At 41.3% G+C, this 18,807-nt stretch overlaps 1 protein-coding gene and 1 long non-coding RNA gene across 4 annotated transcripts in view; one reads left to right on the forward strand and one right to left on the reverse strand.

Annotated features, from left to right (window-relative positions):
• Positions 1–2,623: 2,623 nt before the first annotated feature.
• LOC136554692 (uncharacterized) lies at positions 2,624–4,861 on the reverse strand. The gene is made up of 2 exons (XR_010783366.1): positions 3,704–4,861; positions 2,624–2,766 (listed from the first exon to the last, which is right to left on the reverse strand). It is a non-coding gene; the product is annotated as an uncharacterized lncRNA (long non-coding RNA).
• A 477-nt stretch (positions 4,862–5,338) lies between these two features.
• The window catches only part of NKAIN3 (sodium/potassium transporting ATPase interacting 3), a 335,352-nt gene continuing 321,883 nt past the window's right edge, over positions 5,339–18,807 (forward strand). For 2 of the 3 annotated variants that reach the window (XM_066546904.1, XM_066546886.1), the window contains exon 1: positions 5,339–5,655. In XM_066546904.1, the coding sequence (XP_066403001.1) occupies positions 5,602–5,655 (54 nt within the window). In that variant the 5' untranslated portion in view covers positions 5,339–5,601. The remainder of the gene's footprint in view (positions 5,656–18,807) is intronic. The other variant, XM_066546896.1, reaches the window with a different exon arrangement.

Raw genomic sequence — 18,807 nt, forward strand, 5'->3', positions numbered from 1 at the left:
CGAGTTCTGTCATGGAGAGTGAAGAGACTGGAATATTTATATCTTTATATTTAAATACATAAGGTTTGTATTTAGATCTGTATCATTTACCAGCTTTTTGGTTCCTGCAATTATTATGGGAGACAGTTACAAAGACCTTGTGCTTTATTCCAGTTTTTCTGTTCCTAGCTATGGGGACGTACATTATGCATTGTACCAAAACCAAAAGAGAATTTTAAAAAGGTAAGAAGAGCTAAAGACAGAAAAAAACAAACCCAAAGCTGAGCTGAAGTCTATCATTGACAAACCAGAATGAGTTATAGGGACTTAAAACACTCCTGTTTTTAAAACTGCTTTCATACTGTCAGGGTCCCAGAGGTACCACCAGTCCTGCCTGTTCCCGCCCACCCCTTGGGCTCCCCCAGTCCTGCCCACAGCCCAGGACCCCATTTCAGCCCCAAAAGGGCCATCAGGCCCTGACCCAGCATAGCCTCAGCAGCAGGGCTGATCTACAGCTCCCCACAGCTTTGCCTCCCCAGGCACAAGCCCAGCCTGAGCTGATGTCTTGTGTCTCTGACACTGATCAGTCCCCATTCCTTTCCCCATGGATCTGCCCAGACACTGAGGGGCTGTGTCACCATGGCTCCCCACACTGAGCCTGATCATTTAAAACACTTCTTTAAAATAAAAAAAAAAAAAAGCCATTCACAATGAACATATATTTTCATTCCATAAAGTACTTGCATTTTAATGAAGAATGCAGTTTCCTAGCAGCAGGTGTTAACATCGAAATGAAAAATTAGATCATTATATTGTGTATCTGCTTTCAGAAGGATAAATTGAAAATAGGATTTACTAAAAACACTGATAATATCTTGAAACCCTCATTTGTCTTTAAAGCTGTATTAAATTTCATGGGGTTTCTAGTTTGCTTGAGGTATTTCAAGGCTGCTTGGGGAATACACAGTGGAATGTTTTTCTAAGCTATCATAACTGTAAGTCTGCCTGAAGTGTGACCTGTTGATAGCTTTATGGAGGTGTGTTTGGATCCCTGTATCCTCCCTCATTCTGGGAAAGCTTGAAAAGCAATTACAAAACTTCTGATTCTCAATCTTTCTGGATCAAATGCCGAAATGAAAGGTGAAATCTGAGGCCACAAGAATCTCTTCTTAAATTCTGATTCTGCAGACCCTAAATGCATTTGGCTAATCTCTGCCCAGCATAAAAGGCTATGCTTGGTGTTAAAAATTAAATAAATACAGAAATCTTTCCAGGATTAGGATTATCCTTTGACACTGTTACTTTTTTTCATCGCTAATTTCCTCTAACTAATATTCATGATGAAGAATGGAAAAGTCAAACTATGAAGAAAGTGTTTCTGCTGTCATCTGTGATTATTACTTTAGTCCAGTGGGCAGAGTGAACAAAATGCACCTCCTTAAGGCCAGGTCCATGACAGGATAATTTCGTGCAGGCTGAGGAAAACTCCAGGAGAGACAGACAAGTAAATGCTCATTAGACAAATAGTATATGCCATTAAAGAGCTACCAGGACAGTCAAATACTATGATTTTCACTTTATTCTCTTGATATGTGATCTTTTACTGATGTTTTTAGTTCTTCAACCTGAAAATTTTCCTTTCTTTGATTCTGAAGATTATAATCTAACAAGGCATAAACCTATAGGAATTAGAAGTCCCTATGACATCCTTGTAATATCTCTTATTGCTATCTGTCATGCTGTATTTCTATGAATGTGAACTACCTTGGTTTTCTGCTTGGAGTGCAATCAGATAAGAAACACAAGTTTTGATGTCCTACGATTACAGCTTTAGCATAGGAAATCATACACTTATGTGAGGGTATAGCCATGTGTACATGGACATATCATAAAGCTTTTGAGGACATGCTTTCTTTTCAAGAGCACTGAATTTGCATCCATACTGCACATCTTGTTGGGCATTAAGAGTCCACAGGGCTCTTTAGAACTTAGACCATTTTTTCACCTACTTGGCATGCATGGTGCTGAATGAGGGCTGACTTCATTATATAGCTGGAAATTACTTTCTATGGTTACTTGACTATCAGCTTCTATACCCAATTTGTGGGTAGAAAAATCTGTAAAATACAATTCTTCCTATTTGCTTTGTACATGATTTTATGCTTATATTGCATTCTCTGATATGTTCTAGAAATCCTATGCTTTCTCATAACCATAATTCATTTTTAGCCTTCTTCTGATGCAGGTTCTTTCTCCCATACTTCTCTTATTGTCCAATGCTTTCAGCTGCAGTGCAGGGTTATTTTATTATTTTATGTGGAAGTCATGCTCAACAGAATTCTATTGTGAATTTTTTTTATTTGTGAAACCTTATACTCTGGGATAATTCTTATCACAAGTATCCTTTTTTGGGGGGGGTGGGGAGTCAATTTTTACTAGCTAGAGGACATAAATAACTAAATGCTTCAGGAACATGGGAAAACAAAGAGAAAAATATTAGAGATTCATAAATCTCTAAAAAACTCTCACTTGTGTTTTAACCCCAGCTGAAAATGCAGCCTCATGCAGGTACTCACTCTTCCCCCACCCTCCCTTGATGTGATAGGGGAGAGATTCAGAGAGTAAAAGTGAGAAAACTCACGGGTTGAGATGAACACAGTTTAATAAGGAAAGCAAAAGTCATGCATACAAGCAAAGCAAGACAAGGAATTCATTGACTATTTCCCATGGGCAGACAGGTGCTGAACCATCCCCAGGAAAGCTGAGCCTTGTCATGTGTAACTGTGACTTGGGAAGAAGAAAAATGGTATCACCCCAAATGTCCCCCTCTTCCTTTTTCCCCTAGCACTCTATGCTGAGCATGATGTTATATGGTAGGGAATATCCCTGTGGTCAGCTGGGGTCAGCTGTCCCACCTGTGTCCCTTCCCAACTCCTTGTGCACCGCCAGCCCCCCTGTTGGTGGTGAGGGGTGAGAACAAAAAGGCCTTGAGGGTCTGTGATCCCTGCTCTGAGGTGACTAAAATATCCCTGAATTATCAACCCTGAGGCAGTGCAAATACAGAACACAGTCACATTGTAGCTACTGAGAAGCAAATTAACTCTATTGCAGCCAAAACTATCATGTTCCCCACCCCTAATTCCATAAGATTTAGCTACTTCTCAGAAGAGCACTATTCTTGGGGAGAAATAGTGGAAAGTTATGGACCTCATTATTGGGGATAAGTAGTGGAAAGTTATGGACTTCATGCCATTGATGCAAAAGCAGGGCCTGAATATGGTGAGTACAAGTAAAATCTCTTCAGCACTAGCACTTAGCATTTCATTGCTCTGGTTCCTTACCCCTCCTGCCATTTTTACTATTAATCTCTGTATTATTTGGTTTAACTAAAAAGATTTTGTAGTCTACTAAATACTTCAGTGAAGGCCAGAAAGATGATGCTTTCTCTAAGTCTTCTCTATAGAAAACCAGTTATCCATAAAATTTACCAGCTCACAGAGCCTAGAACATTGTATTTTTTGTAACTACCATCTTTTCAGTTTACTTTCATATCTTCAGGTATTCACTCTTCCAAATATATATGTTCTCAGAACTTTAATAAACTTTAGCCCCAGGTAGAATTTTGTCTTAAAAGCCATACATAGAAATATAAATCTCAGGTGGTTTTATTAAAGTTTTGTATACTGTGCAATGTGGTTATATTTTGTTCTCCTCAAATACATACCTAGTCAAAAACACATCCTGGATGAGCAGAATCTGCTTCTTACTTGTCTTCCTTTTGCTCCTTTGGTTTGGTATTTAAAACTGTCTTAATGTTTTCTTACCTAAAAGGGTGAAAGAAAAGGGTAGCAAAACACAGCTTTCCAAATCTAATCTGACACAATATTGTTTTACGGTTGTCTTGTAGTTATTTGATTACTGTCACTACTATTTAATATACAAATGAAGAGCTGTATGTACTTGGAGGATACAATACTGTGTATTTCACAGACACAGTAATCAGGTAACTCACTAAAATGCCTTGTAGAAGATAGGGTTTTAGTTTTGGGTTTTGTTTTTGGGTTTGTTTGTTTTTCTTTCCCCCTCCTCCCCCCAGGGCAAGCTTCAATGTTTTGTGGCAGAAGTCTCTGCATTGTTAAACAGCAGCTGGTAACGGGCTGTAGGAAAGTGCTGTCTGGTAAGTGGAGCATGCCTTCATGCCTGTAAAAAATAATCTAATTTATCTATACTTTGTTGGAGAGGGGAAAAAAGAGAGTAGCCAACACTTCATCCACACATTATCCCCACGCCGTATTTTTAAGAGACGGTGGGTATATTCGGATTTATTATCCCGCCCCAGAAGGTCACTTGTCTATGACCAAACGACAGGTATAGATGTAGGGAGCGCAGTATCTCCACCGATCCTGCTTCTCCCAACTGCCCCTGGAGAGGCCCCTGGAGAGCACTGTTCATCCATCTCTTCGTACGCTATGGACTTGGCAGTGCTGAATTGACGCTTGGACTTGACGATCTGAGATCTTTTCCAACCTAAACCACTCTGCGATTTACCATGGCCAGGAGCGGTGACTGGAGGAGCCGAGTCCCTGTTCCCGGAGCCAATTCCCAGTTCCCACCCGCGAGGGGCAGCAGGAGCTGGCGGGCTCTCCTGGCACAATGGCGCTGCCAGGAAGGGAAACCCCTTCCCCCAGCCCGGCTGGTGCGCGGACAAGGAGGGGATGGGACATCCCGAGACACTCGCTGCCCGCGGCTGGGGCGGCGGGACGGGGACGGGCTCACTGGGTACCGCCTGTGGGCACCCGGCCGCTGCCAGCGGTACTCCCAGGACCGGGATCCTGGATGCTTCCCCTGCCCCCGGAGCCTGCTCCGACCCCGGCACAGCGCGGGCGGCGAACAATGGCCCGCGACCGCCCCCGGGCTGCCCCGGCCGCCACACGGCCGGGCTGCTCCGGGCCCGCCGGGCTGCTCTGTGCCCTCCGGGATGCTCCGGGCCCGCCCCGCCGCTCGGCGGCCGCCGCTCCCCGCCCCTCCCGCCTCGGCCGCCCGAGTCCCTTGAACTTTCCCCGGGCGCTCGCAACAAGCGGCCCACGCCGGGCTGCTGCTGTCCGCACAGCCCCCCGCCCCTCCCGGCAAGTTCCCCACAAGCACAGCCTGCCCTCGGAGCCTCCAAAATCCCTGCAAACTGCCCGCCCGGGGACCCCCGGCAGGGCGCCTGAGAAAAGCCCGCCGCCGCCCCCGCTCCTCTCCCGTTCACACCCCGCACAGCTCCCGCCCTCCCTCGCACGCCCACCCGCGCCCCCCGCCTCCCGACCCGCGTTCCCTCTGCCCACCCCGCCCCGGTCCGCGAACGCCCACCCCCGGCCGCTGCCCCTTCCCCAGAGCCAGAGCCGGGCAGAGCCTCAGCTGCCGCCCGCTCCCAGCCCTGGGGCCGCGCCGACCCCTCCGCGCTACTTCCCGCCGCCGGAGAGAAGCCCCTCCACAAAGGAGCGAGGCAGCAGGAGGCGGGGGATACGCGCACGCCCGGCCGCTCCGTCCGGATGCGGTGAGCCCCAGGCTCGCCTCCGGGGCCGCGCCAGTGCGGGAGGGAAGAAGCCGAGCAGCGGCGGCGGCTCTCCGGCTGCCACCATGGGCTGCTGCACGGGACGCTGCACGCTGATCTTCCTCTGCTCGCTGCAGCTGGTGAGTGCCGGGGCACGCTTCGCCTTCGCGGGGGCTGGGCAGGGACGGGCGCTGTCTCCCCCGCCCCGGGCACGGCCGCCGGGGGCGCGGAGCGGCGCCGGCCCGGCCGCGGAGCTGTCCGCGCCCGCCGCCCCGACGGCGCGGCCGCCCCGCGCCCCCGCGCCCCGACCCGTGAGTTTGGCGGTGCCGTGCGGCGGGGGACCGGAGCGGCCCCGTGGCTGGGGGACGGAGCGGGCCGGCCACCTGAGGCGGCTGCCGCGGCGCCCCAGCCCGGGCGGCTGTCAGCGCTCCCCGCCTGAGGGAGAGCGGCTCCCCGCCCTGGCGGCTCTTTGAGAAGGGGTGAGTCCCCGCTGGCCCCGGGCAGGGGCTCTCCCCGTCTGCCCAAAGAAGAATGAGGCTGAGGGTGCCCCGGTCACTGCCCGCGGGTCGGCGGTGGGGCCGGACACTGCTGGGCGCTGCCGGCGCGCTGGGAAGATGCGAGGACCGGGATCGCCGCCTTTTTCTTTTTCTATTTTTCGTAACCTGTGTTAAAGCGGCGTGTGCCGGCCCTCTCCCGTGACTTTTCTTGGGGTTCCTTTCCTCGGCTTAAGTATTCCTCAGCGTGGATTTGAAACAACAGAACGGTGCCGCTTCTTCTCTTTGTTTAGTGGAGTTGGCATATTTATTTCAGAGAAAAGAGTTGTTGAGATAAATCACCGCCAAACAACAATAATCCTTCATCTGGCTCATTAGGAGGATGATAAAATAATGCTCTCCCCTTAACGGTAGTCCCTGGTCCCAGGAGTGTTTTAAAAGATTTTTCTCTTTTCTGGTGACTCAATGTCATCATTTTGCCACATGATCTCTCTTAAAATGAGCGGAGTTCCTTGTCTGTGTGTGTATGTCTGTAAAGAAGAAAAGTGGAATGCATTTAGCGTGTGTGTCGGGGGGAGTTGTTTGTATTTGTAATCCTTTGCTATCTTTCCATTTTCCGCTTACAGCACTTTGAAATCGCTTCTGTTTCAGAGGTAATACTCCAGAAGTAATTGTACATATTGCATTTATTTGAAAATCCCCTTTAGTTTTCAAGGCTTTGTGCCAGGTTCTTAGCCTGTGTAAACTGGTGTGTCTCCATTGTTTCCAGTGTGAGCCTGGACGTTATTCACATGTGAATAGAGTGATGGACTTTGTATAAGTAACTCAACGGCAGACCCTTGCCCAGAAACAGAGGAGGCATATGATTTGCACTCTGAGTGAAGGAAAGTGTTCTGTATACATTGCTGTTATTTTTTATTTCTTGTTTTGTATAAGTTTTAGGCTAACGACTGCAGCAGAATTGCTCCTGATTTACATCATGCATGTGGGAGGGGAAACAAACCCTATTTCTTCAAATATATCTCTTTGCCAGTTATGAGGATTATAATAACTGTATTTACTATTCTGTGGAATTACTGGGAGTCTATAAAAATTGAAGTAAAGTGTGAATGGCCACCATAATCTCTAGAGAAATTAATAAAATTAATAAAAAGTCTTTCAGGAAGAGTCGTGTTTTATAAAAGACCTATCAGATGATATAACAACTTTCAAAAATTACTTCAATGCATAGTTTTTTTCTGCTGTTCTTACATGTTTTCTAGTGATATTCCACTGTCGTATCTACATCTTTCAGGTGCTGATAAATGTCTGTATGGCAAAATGCTGTCATTTTAATTTATTTGCATTTAAAAATGGAAGTCTTTCTATTCAAGAAGTAATCTAGTAGATATTATGTCCTGGTTCCAACCAAGATGGGATTTTTTTTTTTTGCAGTAGCCTGAAGGGGACATAGCTAGGACCTGGAGGTTATCCTATACTACCTCACATCGTTTCCAGGTGTGGAGGAAAAAGACTCTCTTCCAGGGAAAATGGGCTCCTTCTGTTTGGGGTAGTGTGGCACCAGTCCCAAGCAGAAGAGAGCAGTGGGGTGGCCCTGCTTCCAAACCAGGGGGAGTTTGGCTGCATGGCTGGGGTCTGGTGGGGCTGGGACGAGCATTTTCCATCTCTTTAGCATGTTTTTGTTATCAGTATTGTTGATGTTGCTGTTTCTTTTCTTATCTCATTGCTGTTTCCAGTAAATTGTTCTTCTCTCAACCCACGATCTTTGCTTTCTGTGCCTCTAATTCTCCTCTCCAGGAACCTGTAGGGGGAAGGAAGAGGGGGTTGAAGGAGGGAGGAGAGTGGCAGCATGATCTGGAAAGTATCAGTGGGAGAACTAAATTGGGGAGTATCATTCCTGAACCACAACACATGAACTTAAAGCTCAGAGGCTGTCCATGATCTCAGTGGTGGTAGTGTTCAGTTTATACATGAATAAATTAACACCACATAGAGTTTAAATATTTTTCTAATATCTTAGGAGGTGATGAATATAAAACATATGCAGCAAAACTGCATCCCTGGACATTACTCTCATTGAGATTTATTTTACATCCACTTTGCATCCACTTATGGAGGTGTGATTGTAGACAAAATTTAGATTAAATCTTGCAAAATCCAAGCACTTGTAGTGCTAACTTGTAGAATTTCAGAAGTACTGATGATTTATATGACTTGAGGAAAAACTTTGAAAAGGAAAGATATGGGCACATGTTTTAAAAGAAGAAGTTGTTTATGTTAGTTGTATTCTGGTCATGTCTGAGAAGGGCAACAGCTCAGGCTTAGCTTTAGGATTAACCTTTAGATATTACCTGAGAAATAAGTATCTAATGAAATACAGTTGGCAACACCTTTCATAGCATGTGTGTACTATGTAGATTCTCTTCTGTATAAGAAGGAAAGTAAAAAAGCCAAATCCCTGGAGACCTGTTCATAAAAAAGATTTGCTTCTTGTTCTAAAGAAGAGTGCACTGTTCAGTGTCTTTAAGGCACTGTTTCTTCATTCTTTAAAACTTTAGTCTTCTCTAACTTTTGCCTTCTTTATCTCAGCAACATAGGAACATTTGAGGCAAAAGTGAAGAGGAAAACTGTTACTGCATTATTGTGAATAAAATGCCATTTCTCTAATGTTAACCCACTAAGTGTGTTAACTGCAAGAAGATTTGCTTGTAATTTTCAGTGCTGTTTGTCAGGGGATGTTTGCCATAAAATGGCAATAATAGTGATTTTCAGTTATGCTTTAATCCATGAAAGTGGAGGTTTTTGGCTGATACCTTTTACTTTTTTATAATGAACACAATAAATGTTTCATTCAGTAATCCTAAGGACAGTCTGTAAATAGTCTTCTATCATTTAATAATAACTTCATTTGTAAATGGGAATCCATATCATTATGTGTAACATAGAAAAAAATAATAGAAAAAAACCATTGAGACGGAAGTGTAGGTGGCACACATTCAGGAAAAGCTCTTAGTCACTTTCAGGGTTTTATTGTACCCCTTCAGGTGAATTCTGCTTCTGAAAACCAAGGAAATTTTGTGTAAGGAGAACTGGCCCACAACCATCTTGCCCCACCACCCCTCCTTGATCTTTCTCTGTTTTTCTCTTCCTGACTGAAGCATTGTCATATGTCATTGCCAAAGGTGTCTGAGCAAAGAACAATGAAGTGTATGTGTACCTTTTTGTGCATAAATATGTCATTAGGATTATTAGGAGCTATGTATACATTGGGGAAATATATCATAAGGACATATGAATCCTTTGGATTGCAGCCATAATTCTTACTCATGCCACTAGAAGTCTGAGACATTGGCCTTGTCTCTACTAGAAAATTAAACCAGCTGGCAGAGATTGTGCCTGTCCTATTGCAGACACCATGCCATAAAACACTGAAAGATGAAAATGTTTGGCAAATAAAACAAATTCAAAAAAATATTAAATTCTGGAAGGGGTAAATTGACAATGAATTACAGCAAGATTTAGCTGTGTGAATCCAATTGGTGTTAATAAATGTCACACAGTGAAAACTTTCATGCTGCTTTGAAAATGTTTTTCTGAGAAACTACCTTTGCAGGATAATGTTGTTTCAACACTTACAATAAATGGAAGTTTTTGGGACGTAGAAATATATAGATAAACACAAAAAACTCTAAATACAGGGATGGTGAATGGAATTTTCAGAGTGGTGAAGGGATGGTTGATGGAAAGTGTGTGACCAAGTCCCTTCATGACTTTGACAGTCTCATTTCATGTGTTTATCCTTGGGCTCCTCTGCACTGTGTTCATTCTGTAAGTCCTGATTTAGAAGTGTATAGTTTACCCAGTTATAGCTAGTGTAAAATAGGCTGTTCCCTACTTAACCTGTTATTTTCCAAATAATGAAAGTGTCAGCAGGCCACATGGAAAAATTATTCCAGTAGAGACACAACTTCTATGTACTAATGTTTTGTCTAGTGTTTGTTTGGGAAGGCAGTCAGTCATTTTAACAGCCTAATCCCTTTCGATATTCAGAAGATTTATATTTATGGTTGCCATTAACATTATTATATTGATGTGTGTAAATCCTTACATTTGGAGATGAGACTTTATCCATTAGAATGGCAATACTGTTTCGTCATTTGTTGCTGGACATAATAGAATTTCAGCAGTTGTGTGGGGAAGTGATATACGTATATATCATGCATATATTTTCATCTCATATTTAAATACTTTATAGAGCTGAATACTCTAACTTTATGACTTTGACTCCTGATGCTTGTATGTTAGAACTGACAGATACCAGTTATTCAGTTAACAGCTCAGGGATTCAAGGGAATTGATAAATTTGAGAAAGTAAAATCTTTGAACCAATAAATTGCTCCACTTTTTATGTTGATAAAAGAATCACCATCCCATTGATCTGGAGATGAAGCATCTGTCCACTGATAAAAGAGGAGGAAGTTGAGGGAGTGCCTATTGTACTAGCAAGGATGGAGAAAGCCTGGGGTTGTAGCCCTGAACAATGCCCTGGTTGCAGGATGTTGCACTTTCTGTTATAACAGCTGAGGTGGGAATGGTGTTTTCCTCTGATAACTCGTATGATATTCCCAAAACATGTAACCATTGTTGGTGGCTATACCTAAGAGGCTGCAACTATACATCCACTTTACACTTGTAATGTGGGTGTATAGTTGCATTTGACCTTAACATTAGAAGTAATACACTGCACCCAGTAGAACTACTTAAGTTAAATATTTGCAATCCAAAAAATATATGGTTCTATATATGTTTTAGGATCTCTCTCATCAGGAGCAAGAGAGTAAAAACTAACACTGTTTTCCACTTTGTGTTTTTGTTTTATTTTTCGAAATTGTTTGGAGTTTTCTGTTGCTAAAACACACATTCTGAGCTCATCAACACTGTAGGATTTAACCTCTCCATGCACCAGAAATTCAGCTTCAGAAGTGAAATCCCCTCCTGTCAAAGCTGCATGTAAGACTTCCTCTGTGCAGTGTTCCAAAGTTAGAAATTCAAAACTTGAGGAAACATGAACTTTCAGAGCCCTCTGAAATTTCTGAACTGGGTAAATTTGTGGGAAGAATCATGCAGCTCTTGCTTAGTTTTAGACTCCATCCATTCTGCAATTCCTGGCTGCTCTATGGCTGAGGGACGGTTAATTGTAATATAAATATTTAATGAATATATTTATAGTGATGAAGTGAAGGAGTTAAGATTTCAATGATAATAATGACAATTAATACACTGAAAATTTTGAATTACATAACTGCTCCTCCTGTCTATAAGACCAGAAAGTTTTGTAAATAGTTATTGTAAGAACTTTCATTTATGCTGCTGATCTGCTTCTCTTTCAAGATCTGCTACATTTGACCTAGACCTCATTCTTGGGACTAAGAAACAAATACTGTGGTTTGGAAAGTCATTGGAATTCAGGATAGTATTGTTGGATCTAAATGGAATTTGGGTAGGACTTGCAGAACTTGAGTAATTTGAGGGCTTATTTTTTGGAGATCGTACGGGATTGATTGCACTTGCAGTTGTTTAGGTGGTGTTTAAATATTGCCAATTTTGTGAAGTTTGGATCTAAAATAAAACCTTGTAAGACTAGTTAATCTTAGCTCATGTTTTCAATCTGACTTGGATATTATAGGTGCAAAGAGGCTCTTTTAGTTTCAGGACCAATTTGGTAAATTTACAAATAACTTGTAAAATCACAATCCCTTAATTTTTCAGGTAAAAGTGTTGTATTTTGGCCCAATGATATGAATTTAATCGATTAGATGACCAAAGAGAGAGTCAAACCAGTCACATCAATCATTGGCCCTGATGTTGTACAAGAAAGGTGAATGGAGGTTTTGTACTTCACTTGATTAGAACTGGAGTAAATGAATGTGTTCCATACTTGCTAAGATGATCGCTTCTTGGATGTGCTCAGTGAAGCCGAGAGGCAAAGGATCCAGGATGCAACATGGGGGAAATTCTGATTGAATACTAGAAAAAAATGTCATAGTGGGATTATTGGATCATGTTTTTGAAAGTTTTGGAAACTCCATCCTTGAATAAACTCAAATTGAGCTAATCATAGCTCTCAAAAACCTAATCTAACTGAAGCTTAGCTGATGTCAAAATTGGCTCTGCTATGAATAAAGGTTTTACCAGATGACCTCTAAAGACTTCTTGCAACTTAGGTTATCCTTTGGTTATATGGTCCTACCAGAGCATAAGGAATAAAGTTCTTCAATTCTTTGTTAGGAGGGTATTTAAAATACACAGTAATTTGAGTTATCTTGAAATAATTAGTTTCTTAATTTGTTGTGTTTATAGTGCAGTGGAAATAGGCTTGATATGGCAGTAACAATTAGAGTATTCTGTTGTATCTGTTAGTGCCAAATTTTGGTGTTTAAGTAAATGAGAAGTGCCTGTGATTGCCTTAAGATTTATTATTTCATAAGTAACAATGCTGTGATACAATGTAGTATATCAGATCTTTTGAACTCATTAATATTGAAGCAAAATATATGTCATTCAGTCAGTCTTATAATTAATTGCTAAGTAGTCATTTTGGGACAGAAAAACTGGTATTTCTGTCTGTACAGGGAAATGAACTGCATATTTTTTGGTTCTAGATGACTAATATAAAGGAGCAGTAATAAGTTACTGTGTGGTTTGGGAAACGGATAACATGATACAGAGTTTTTCACCTCTAGGCCAATTTTGAAATTCACTGCAGGTGAGATGAGGGCAAACATCGTTATGAAATCTTTATATTAAATGATACTGGTCTTGCTATAGCCTCAGTATAAAAATGTCATCTTAATATAGAGAATGGTCCTAATTTCCACCTTTTATGTTGTACAAGAAGGGTGAAGGTTGGTGGGCATGGCACCATGAAGACCAAAATGGTGGTTTTGCCAATGTTTTCTTCAGGTCAGCTTATGAGGGGTGCTAGCATGATAGTGCAATGAAGTTTGCACCACTGCCTTAGCTCATACTAGACATGATATCTCTGTAAGCTTTATAACTGACATTAAATTAAAATGAAAAATAATGTTAATTGCATTGTTTTTGTGTAAATGTAATCTTTTCTATTGGTCAGAAAGAACATTTCCTACTGCTTTTTATTTAGTACAATTTATCTTGAAAACAAAATTCAGGCAGTAGCAAATGCAAAGTGTCTCACTTTGAATCTTGAATCAGCTCAGTTTTGTCTAAGATGAAACAGCTTTCTTCTCCTCTGTCATGAGCAGTTATTGCATACCTCCTAAAGGGTATGCCAGCAGGTTTTGGATCAGACACTCCTACGCTTAGTGAGACTTGCAATTCCTTGACACAGCTGTGCCAGCAGCACTATGACAGGTTTTACTGTGTCATGGGCTGGTTTTTTTTCTTCTATGTGTGACCACTGAAGTCTTTGTGTCTTGCTATGGATCTGTGCCTTTGGTAGGTCTGTAAAGGACAGTGGTAGGAAGCATTATCACTCTACTCTGATCTCAGGAACATACAGAGTGCTTAAGACTCTGGTAATGAAATGGTAGTAAAAGATTTTATTTTAGACCTTTAACTTTTTACTATACTTCCTTATCATCTTGTCTTTCTTCAAACACAGCCCTATCTTGCATGTAATCTCAACTCAGATGGATTTTTTAATGCTGTGGTGATTTGGGATTTGTTCTTACAAGTTGCTGAATGCCCTACAGCTCTCATTAAAGTTGCTGAAAGTCATTCTTTTACATTTAGGCTCTTTATAATGGTAGGTTCAAGCAGAGGCAGCAGTGAACCCCTTCCACCTGGTGAATGCCAGTAGTACAGTAAAATAAAAGGAAAAAGGAAAATTTTCTACTTAATACAACAGCCAGTTTCAGCCAGAAAAAATATCCCTTACAGGAGTAATATATCCCTTACAGAAGTGAATGCTGCAAAGAAATACAATTGAAGTTCTTCCATAGGTCTCTTCCACAAGTCTCTTTTTTTTTTTTTTTTTGTGTTCAGTTTCATCAGTACAGAAGTTTTGGCTGAGAGTAAGTATAAATATATATAAAGGGTATATGCTTGACAATGAGCCCAGTGGACTTCTCTGCGGAGGGTTTTGACACACACCAAAGGAACTACTGATATAGCAAAGTAGAATAATACTTTAGGAGATGAAGCATGAGCAAGAGGATCCTGAAATGCTTTTATAGTTAAGGAGATTGTGGGAGCATGGGATGAAGAGTATAGAAAGGTGTATTTAGATGAGTGTAAAAAAAGTGGGATGTGGAAGCCCTCTTTATCAGAGAGATGAAAGTTTTCTCTGTGTGTGGGAGGAATTCCTGCCTAAGGTTTCACTGAAAATAAGATCTTAAGGAAAAGGTTTTTGTTTATCTTTTCTAACATACTGCTGCTGCTGTGCCAGTTTCTCACTATTCTGTCGTAAAGTTACTGTGTTATGTCAGACCCTTTAAATAAAAAATGCCAGGGGAGCAAAATCATATGATGATGATGAGGATGATGATGATGATGATGATGCTTCGTAGGGAGATTGGAATGACTGGCATGTTTCTCATCCAGCTCTAGTTTTTTCCTTTGGTTGAGCCTTGAATACTCTGTGTTCTCCTGGGAATGCTGCAGCTTCACTTCCCTGCTGGCAGTTCCTGGAATCTCCTTGGAAAGTGCTTCTGGAGCTTAGGAGCGTTCAAGTGAAGCTCAGCACAAGTCACAGTGGAAATAAGTAGACATGTAAATCTGTATCAGCCTAGAAAACCAAACCAAACCAACCCCCCCAAAAAACCTCCCAGTTAAATGTAGTTTCTTAGATGGACTGAAAAAAGCTCATTTCTAAATGCATTTTGGAAACAGAATTCTGTTAAAATGGAGTGCACAGAAAAGCATTCTTCTGGAAGTTTAGTCTCCACAATCAACAAATAAAAAGCTGAAGAATTCTAAAGCTGGAAACTGTAGTGCATTATAGTAAGGAATGACATCACAACAATATATCATTTTCTCTGCCAGTGAGATGTTTATTTTTCCTGCTAAAAGTTTACTGTGTCTTTCTATTGCAGAGTAAGCAAAGCAGGGTGTTTAATTTGTCTAATATATATTTGTTTCATGAATTAAGTAGACATCACTAAGGTAAGTATGTTTATATTTTAACTGGAAGACAAGCCTTGTTGCTCCTACTGATTGAATAATTTGCATCATAGAAACTGAAAAGCCTTTGCATCCTCTAATGCAGATGGAGCTACTCAGAATACTGAAGATAGATGTCTTCCCATGGAGATCCCCATAGATACTGAAGATTCTTTAATCAGACTATAGTCAGTGAGACTCACTATAGTTGGTCAGTTAGTTTATAGTAATTTGTAAAACACCTGTTTTAGTGTCCCCACCAACATGGCATTCAGGAAGCCTAAAAAATGCCCAAATTTGGGAGTAATTTTTCTCAATTACCTCTGTTTCCAATTCTTATGTTGGTTAGTCACAGATTTGTGCTCAGCCTCATTCTTCTGATAAACCATTTCTGTTTACATCAACAGGAAATCTTGTCTCCAGTGCCTAGCTGTGAAATGATACACTATTTCCATTTTCACATTCATAATTTTTTTTTTCTGGAGCCAAATAATTTGCTCCCAACTCTTCTCCCAGTTATTTCGGAACAACGTCCAAATTCTGATTTTCATCTGTTTGTCATAGTGAGATTCAGACCCTGTTCCCCAAACCAGCCACCACTGTTAAAATTCACTTTTGGCTGTAAATGGGCCCTGTACAATGTTCTTATCTAAGTGTTTTGCAACTATACAACATAAGTTTTCTTTAGTTGTATAGTTGCCACAGTTATTTGTGGTTCTTCACATCTTGACTGGACAGCATTATGAAAAGGTGTGGTTAGTTCAGAAAAGAAGGAAATGTGAACCAGAATGTGGTGATAACAGATAGATGAACTAGTAGTGCCATCAACTGTAATGCAGTTTAGAGCACTTGGAATGGGAGTGTTAGGATGGACTGGAAATAATGCTTCCAAGCCTGGATTTACAGTGAAAAATTAGACATATGAATGGCAGTAGCCTATATCCAAACTTCATTCAAATATCAGAAGAGAATACTTTGAAATATATTAGATGCCATGAATGACTTTAAGTTGTATATTACTAATGTATAATTTAGTCATAGTGGTTTGATGAAAGCCAAAGCTGAGTTGTGGCAGAAGTAACCACAAGGTGCCAAAGTTTATTTAAATTGGATTGAATTATGAAGCCCTTCATTTCTCTCATTTTTCTAATATTTTTTTTTATGAGTTAGACTTCATGAAGATGCGTGTTTACATTTTAATTGTAACCAGTTACAGTTGTTAATCTGTACAACTGTAATCAATTGAATGCACTGATGTTCATTCATTCAATTTCAAAGCGTAGCCTGTGCAGCTGAGGTGTGGTGTACTGCCTTGCCCAGAGGTGATGCAGGGTGTGAAACAGCATCATCAGGATGGTACTGACACCCAATCAAACAATTTCATTTCAATTTTGTATCCATGAAAGGTTCCAGGTTTCAGTGTTTTAGTCAGTATGTGCTACTTACTTGCACTGAAAGCTGAGGAACTTTTTGTGCAGCGCCTTGTGGCCAAAAGAGCGTCCAGGTTAACCCAAGATCTCACTGAACTGACATTCTGGTATATTCCTTTGGGTTGTATTAATTTAATTATTTATTTTTAAGCTTTATTATGTATTTGGTTCTCTTGGTTTATCTGACCCATGAAATTCTTGGCTGTGTGAATTTCTTAGTTTTTGCTGAGATTTCTGGGCTGGACTGTACTTGGTCCACATGCCAGTCATGCTGGAGGGCTCCAATACTGCTGGGGTTTCACTGTGTGTATTCATCTGTTGAGAAGCTGAAGTAAATAATGCCCCAAGTTCAGGGCTGCCTTTGCCCTTTTAGACATCATTTGAAGCACACTGCAGCTGAGGTTGGTTCTGGAACAGGATGTGTGTCTGAGATACAGCCTGCCTCAAGCACTTACAAAGTAAAACAGATAATGGAGTCAGAAAAAGATGCAAATGTTTTTCTTTACGCTCTACAGAAAGTCTCTGAAGTCGTAGTTCAGGCTGGTTTTATGCTTGGTGGTTCTTCATGTTTCTATATACAGTTATGATTATTCCTTTTTTATATTGGCCACATGTGACTGACACTTCAATACTCAAGTTTGCTCATAATTCGGAGAACACTTTACTTTTTGTGTACTCTTTGCAAAGTGGTTTAGAAGCATTGCAAAGACAAAAATCTCTTTCTGTTTCAGGAGGAACATAGTAAGCATGGATTCTCTTCTGGAAAGATTATTTTCAGGAGGTGACAGATTTGAGTTGATCTCTACACAGTTAGCTCTCCTGCAGAATGAGACTTGCAAATACCTACATCTGCATTGATGGGATGCTTCTTTGTGGATTCCCCCTTGTGTTGTCACCTCTGGCCACAGGCACTTGGGGAAGACAAGAGTTAGTCTCTTAAGGACATTCTGGATAACAGGAAAATAAACAAGTATCCCCTGAATACTGGAACTGGCCATGTGTATACAGGGAAGGGGCAGTTTTAAGTCTTCTGGTGATAGAAGCACTGTTCAATTTGTACTAAAAGGATTGTGAGTTCATGGTTTTCTTATTATGATACTTTGTTAACTCATTTGGTCAATCCAATTTTTGGTGACTGGAATTGGCTAAAAAATTACAGGATATTCACTGCAATAGCAAGAAGAAATCCAAATCTCCTGGGTGGCAAACCTTACTTGTTGCATTTTCTCTGAATGACAAATGCACATCTAATCCCAGCTGTCTATTCAGAAGAGTAATTTCCAAGGCAGCCCGCTCACATTCAATCTTCTTCCTCTAAAAGTGAAGCAATAAATTATGCTGGTGTTTAAGGGTTAATCTCTGTGACTTTAAAGAACATAAACTATCAGAGGCACAGCAGTCTGACTGTGCTAAAAGCTGAGCACCTTCTCTGTCTGACTGAGTAACCTCATCTCCCACAGAGAGCAGCAGGAGCTGCAGGTGCTGGCATCCTCACTCAGTGGCACCACTGCTCAGAGGGATGGAGCTGGAACTGAGGCAGCTGTGCTACTGACTGGGCTGGGTGAGTGCAAGCACTATTAGAGGGTGCCATTAGATGAAGTCACTGAACCATTAGGAAGCCTGCAAAAATGAGTACCCTCTTCTAATCTGAAAAGTGTTGTGGTTGAGAATATACCCACTGGACATCCTCAGGGGAAGTTTTCTTTCATACATAGTGACTCTATCAGGGTTACCAGCTGGCATTTCACCAGCATGAGACTTAGCCCTGTAACATTTCGTGGATCCCTACATCATACTGAGTAGTGCTGGTCATCTATTATTAATATGCTCACATTTTTTGCTAGACTAAAAGTATATTATTTTCTTATTAAATCTTCCATTACTTTAAGATGCTTTTAAGGTCTGTTCTGCTCTCATTCTATTAGTTGTGAACAAAAGCTTTTCAAATGTCAGGAGTTAATATATGCTGATATCTGAATAAGCAAGAAAATACACCCGATTCAGAGGCCATTTTCTTATATAATAATGTCTTTAAGACTCATGCACTGTTCTTATAAAATATTTCCCTTTTTGCTATGTGAGTGCATATTCATACACAATTCCAGTTTTGCATTAGAAATATTGGCTGCATGACAATGTGAGACTTTCTCCTATAATGGTTATTATTTGGCATGCATAAAGAATTCAAAGAACACTTAAGTTAGAGAAGTAGTATTGTGTTTGCTGA

Source organism: Molothrus aeneus, chromosome 1 (genome assembly GCF_037042795.1).
Source record: "Molothrus aeneus isolate 106 chromosome 1, BPBGC_Maene_1.0, whole genome shotgun sequence".
Taxonomy (NCBI): domain Eukaryota; kingdom Metazoa; phylum Chordata; class Aves; order Passeriformes; family Icteridae; genus Molothrus; species Molothrus aeneus.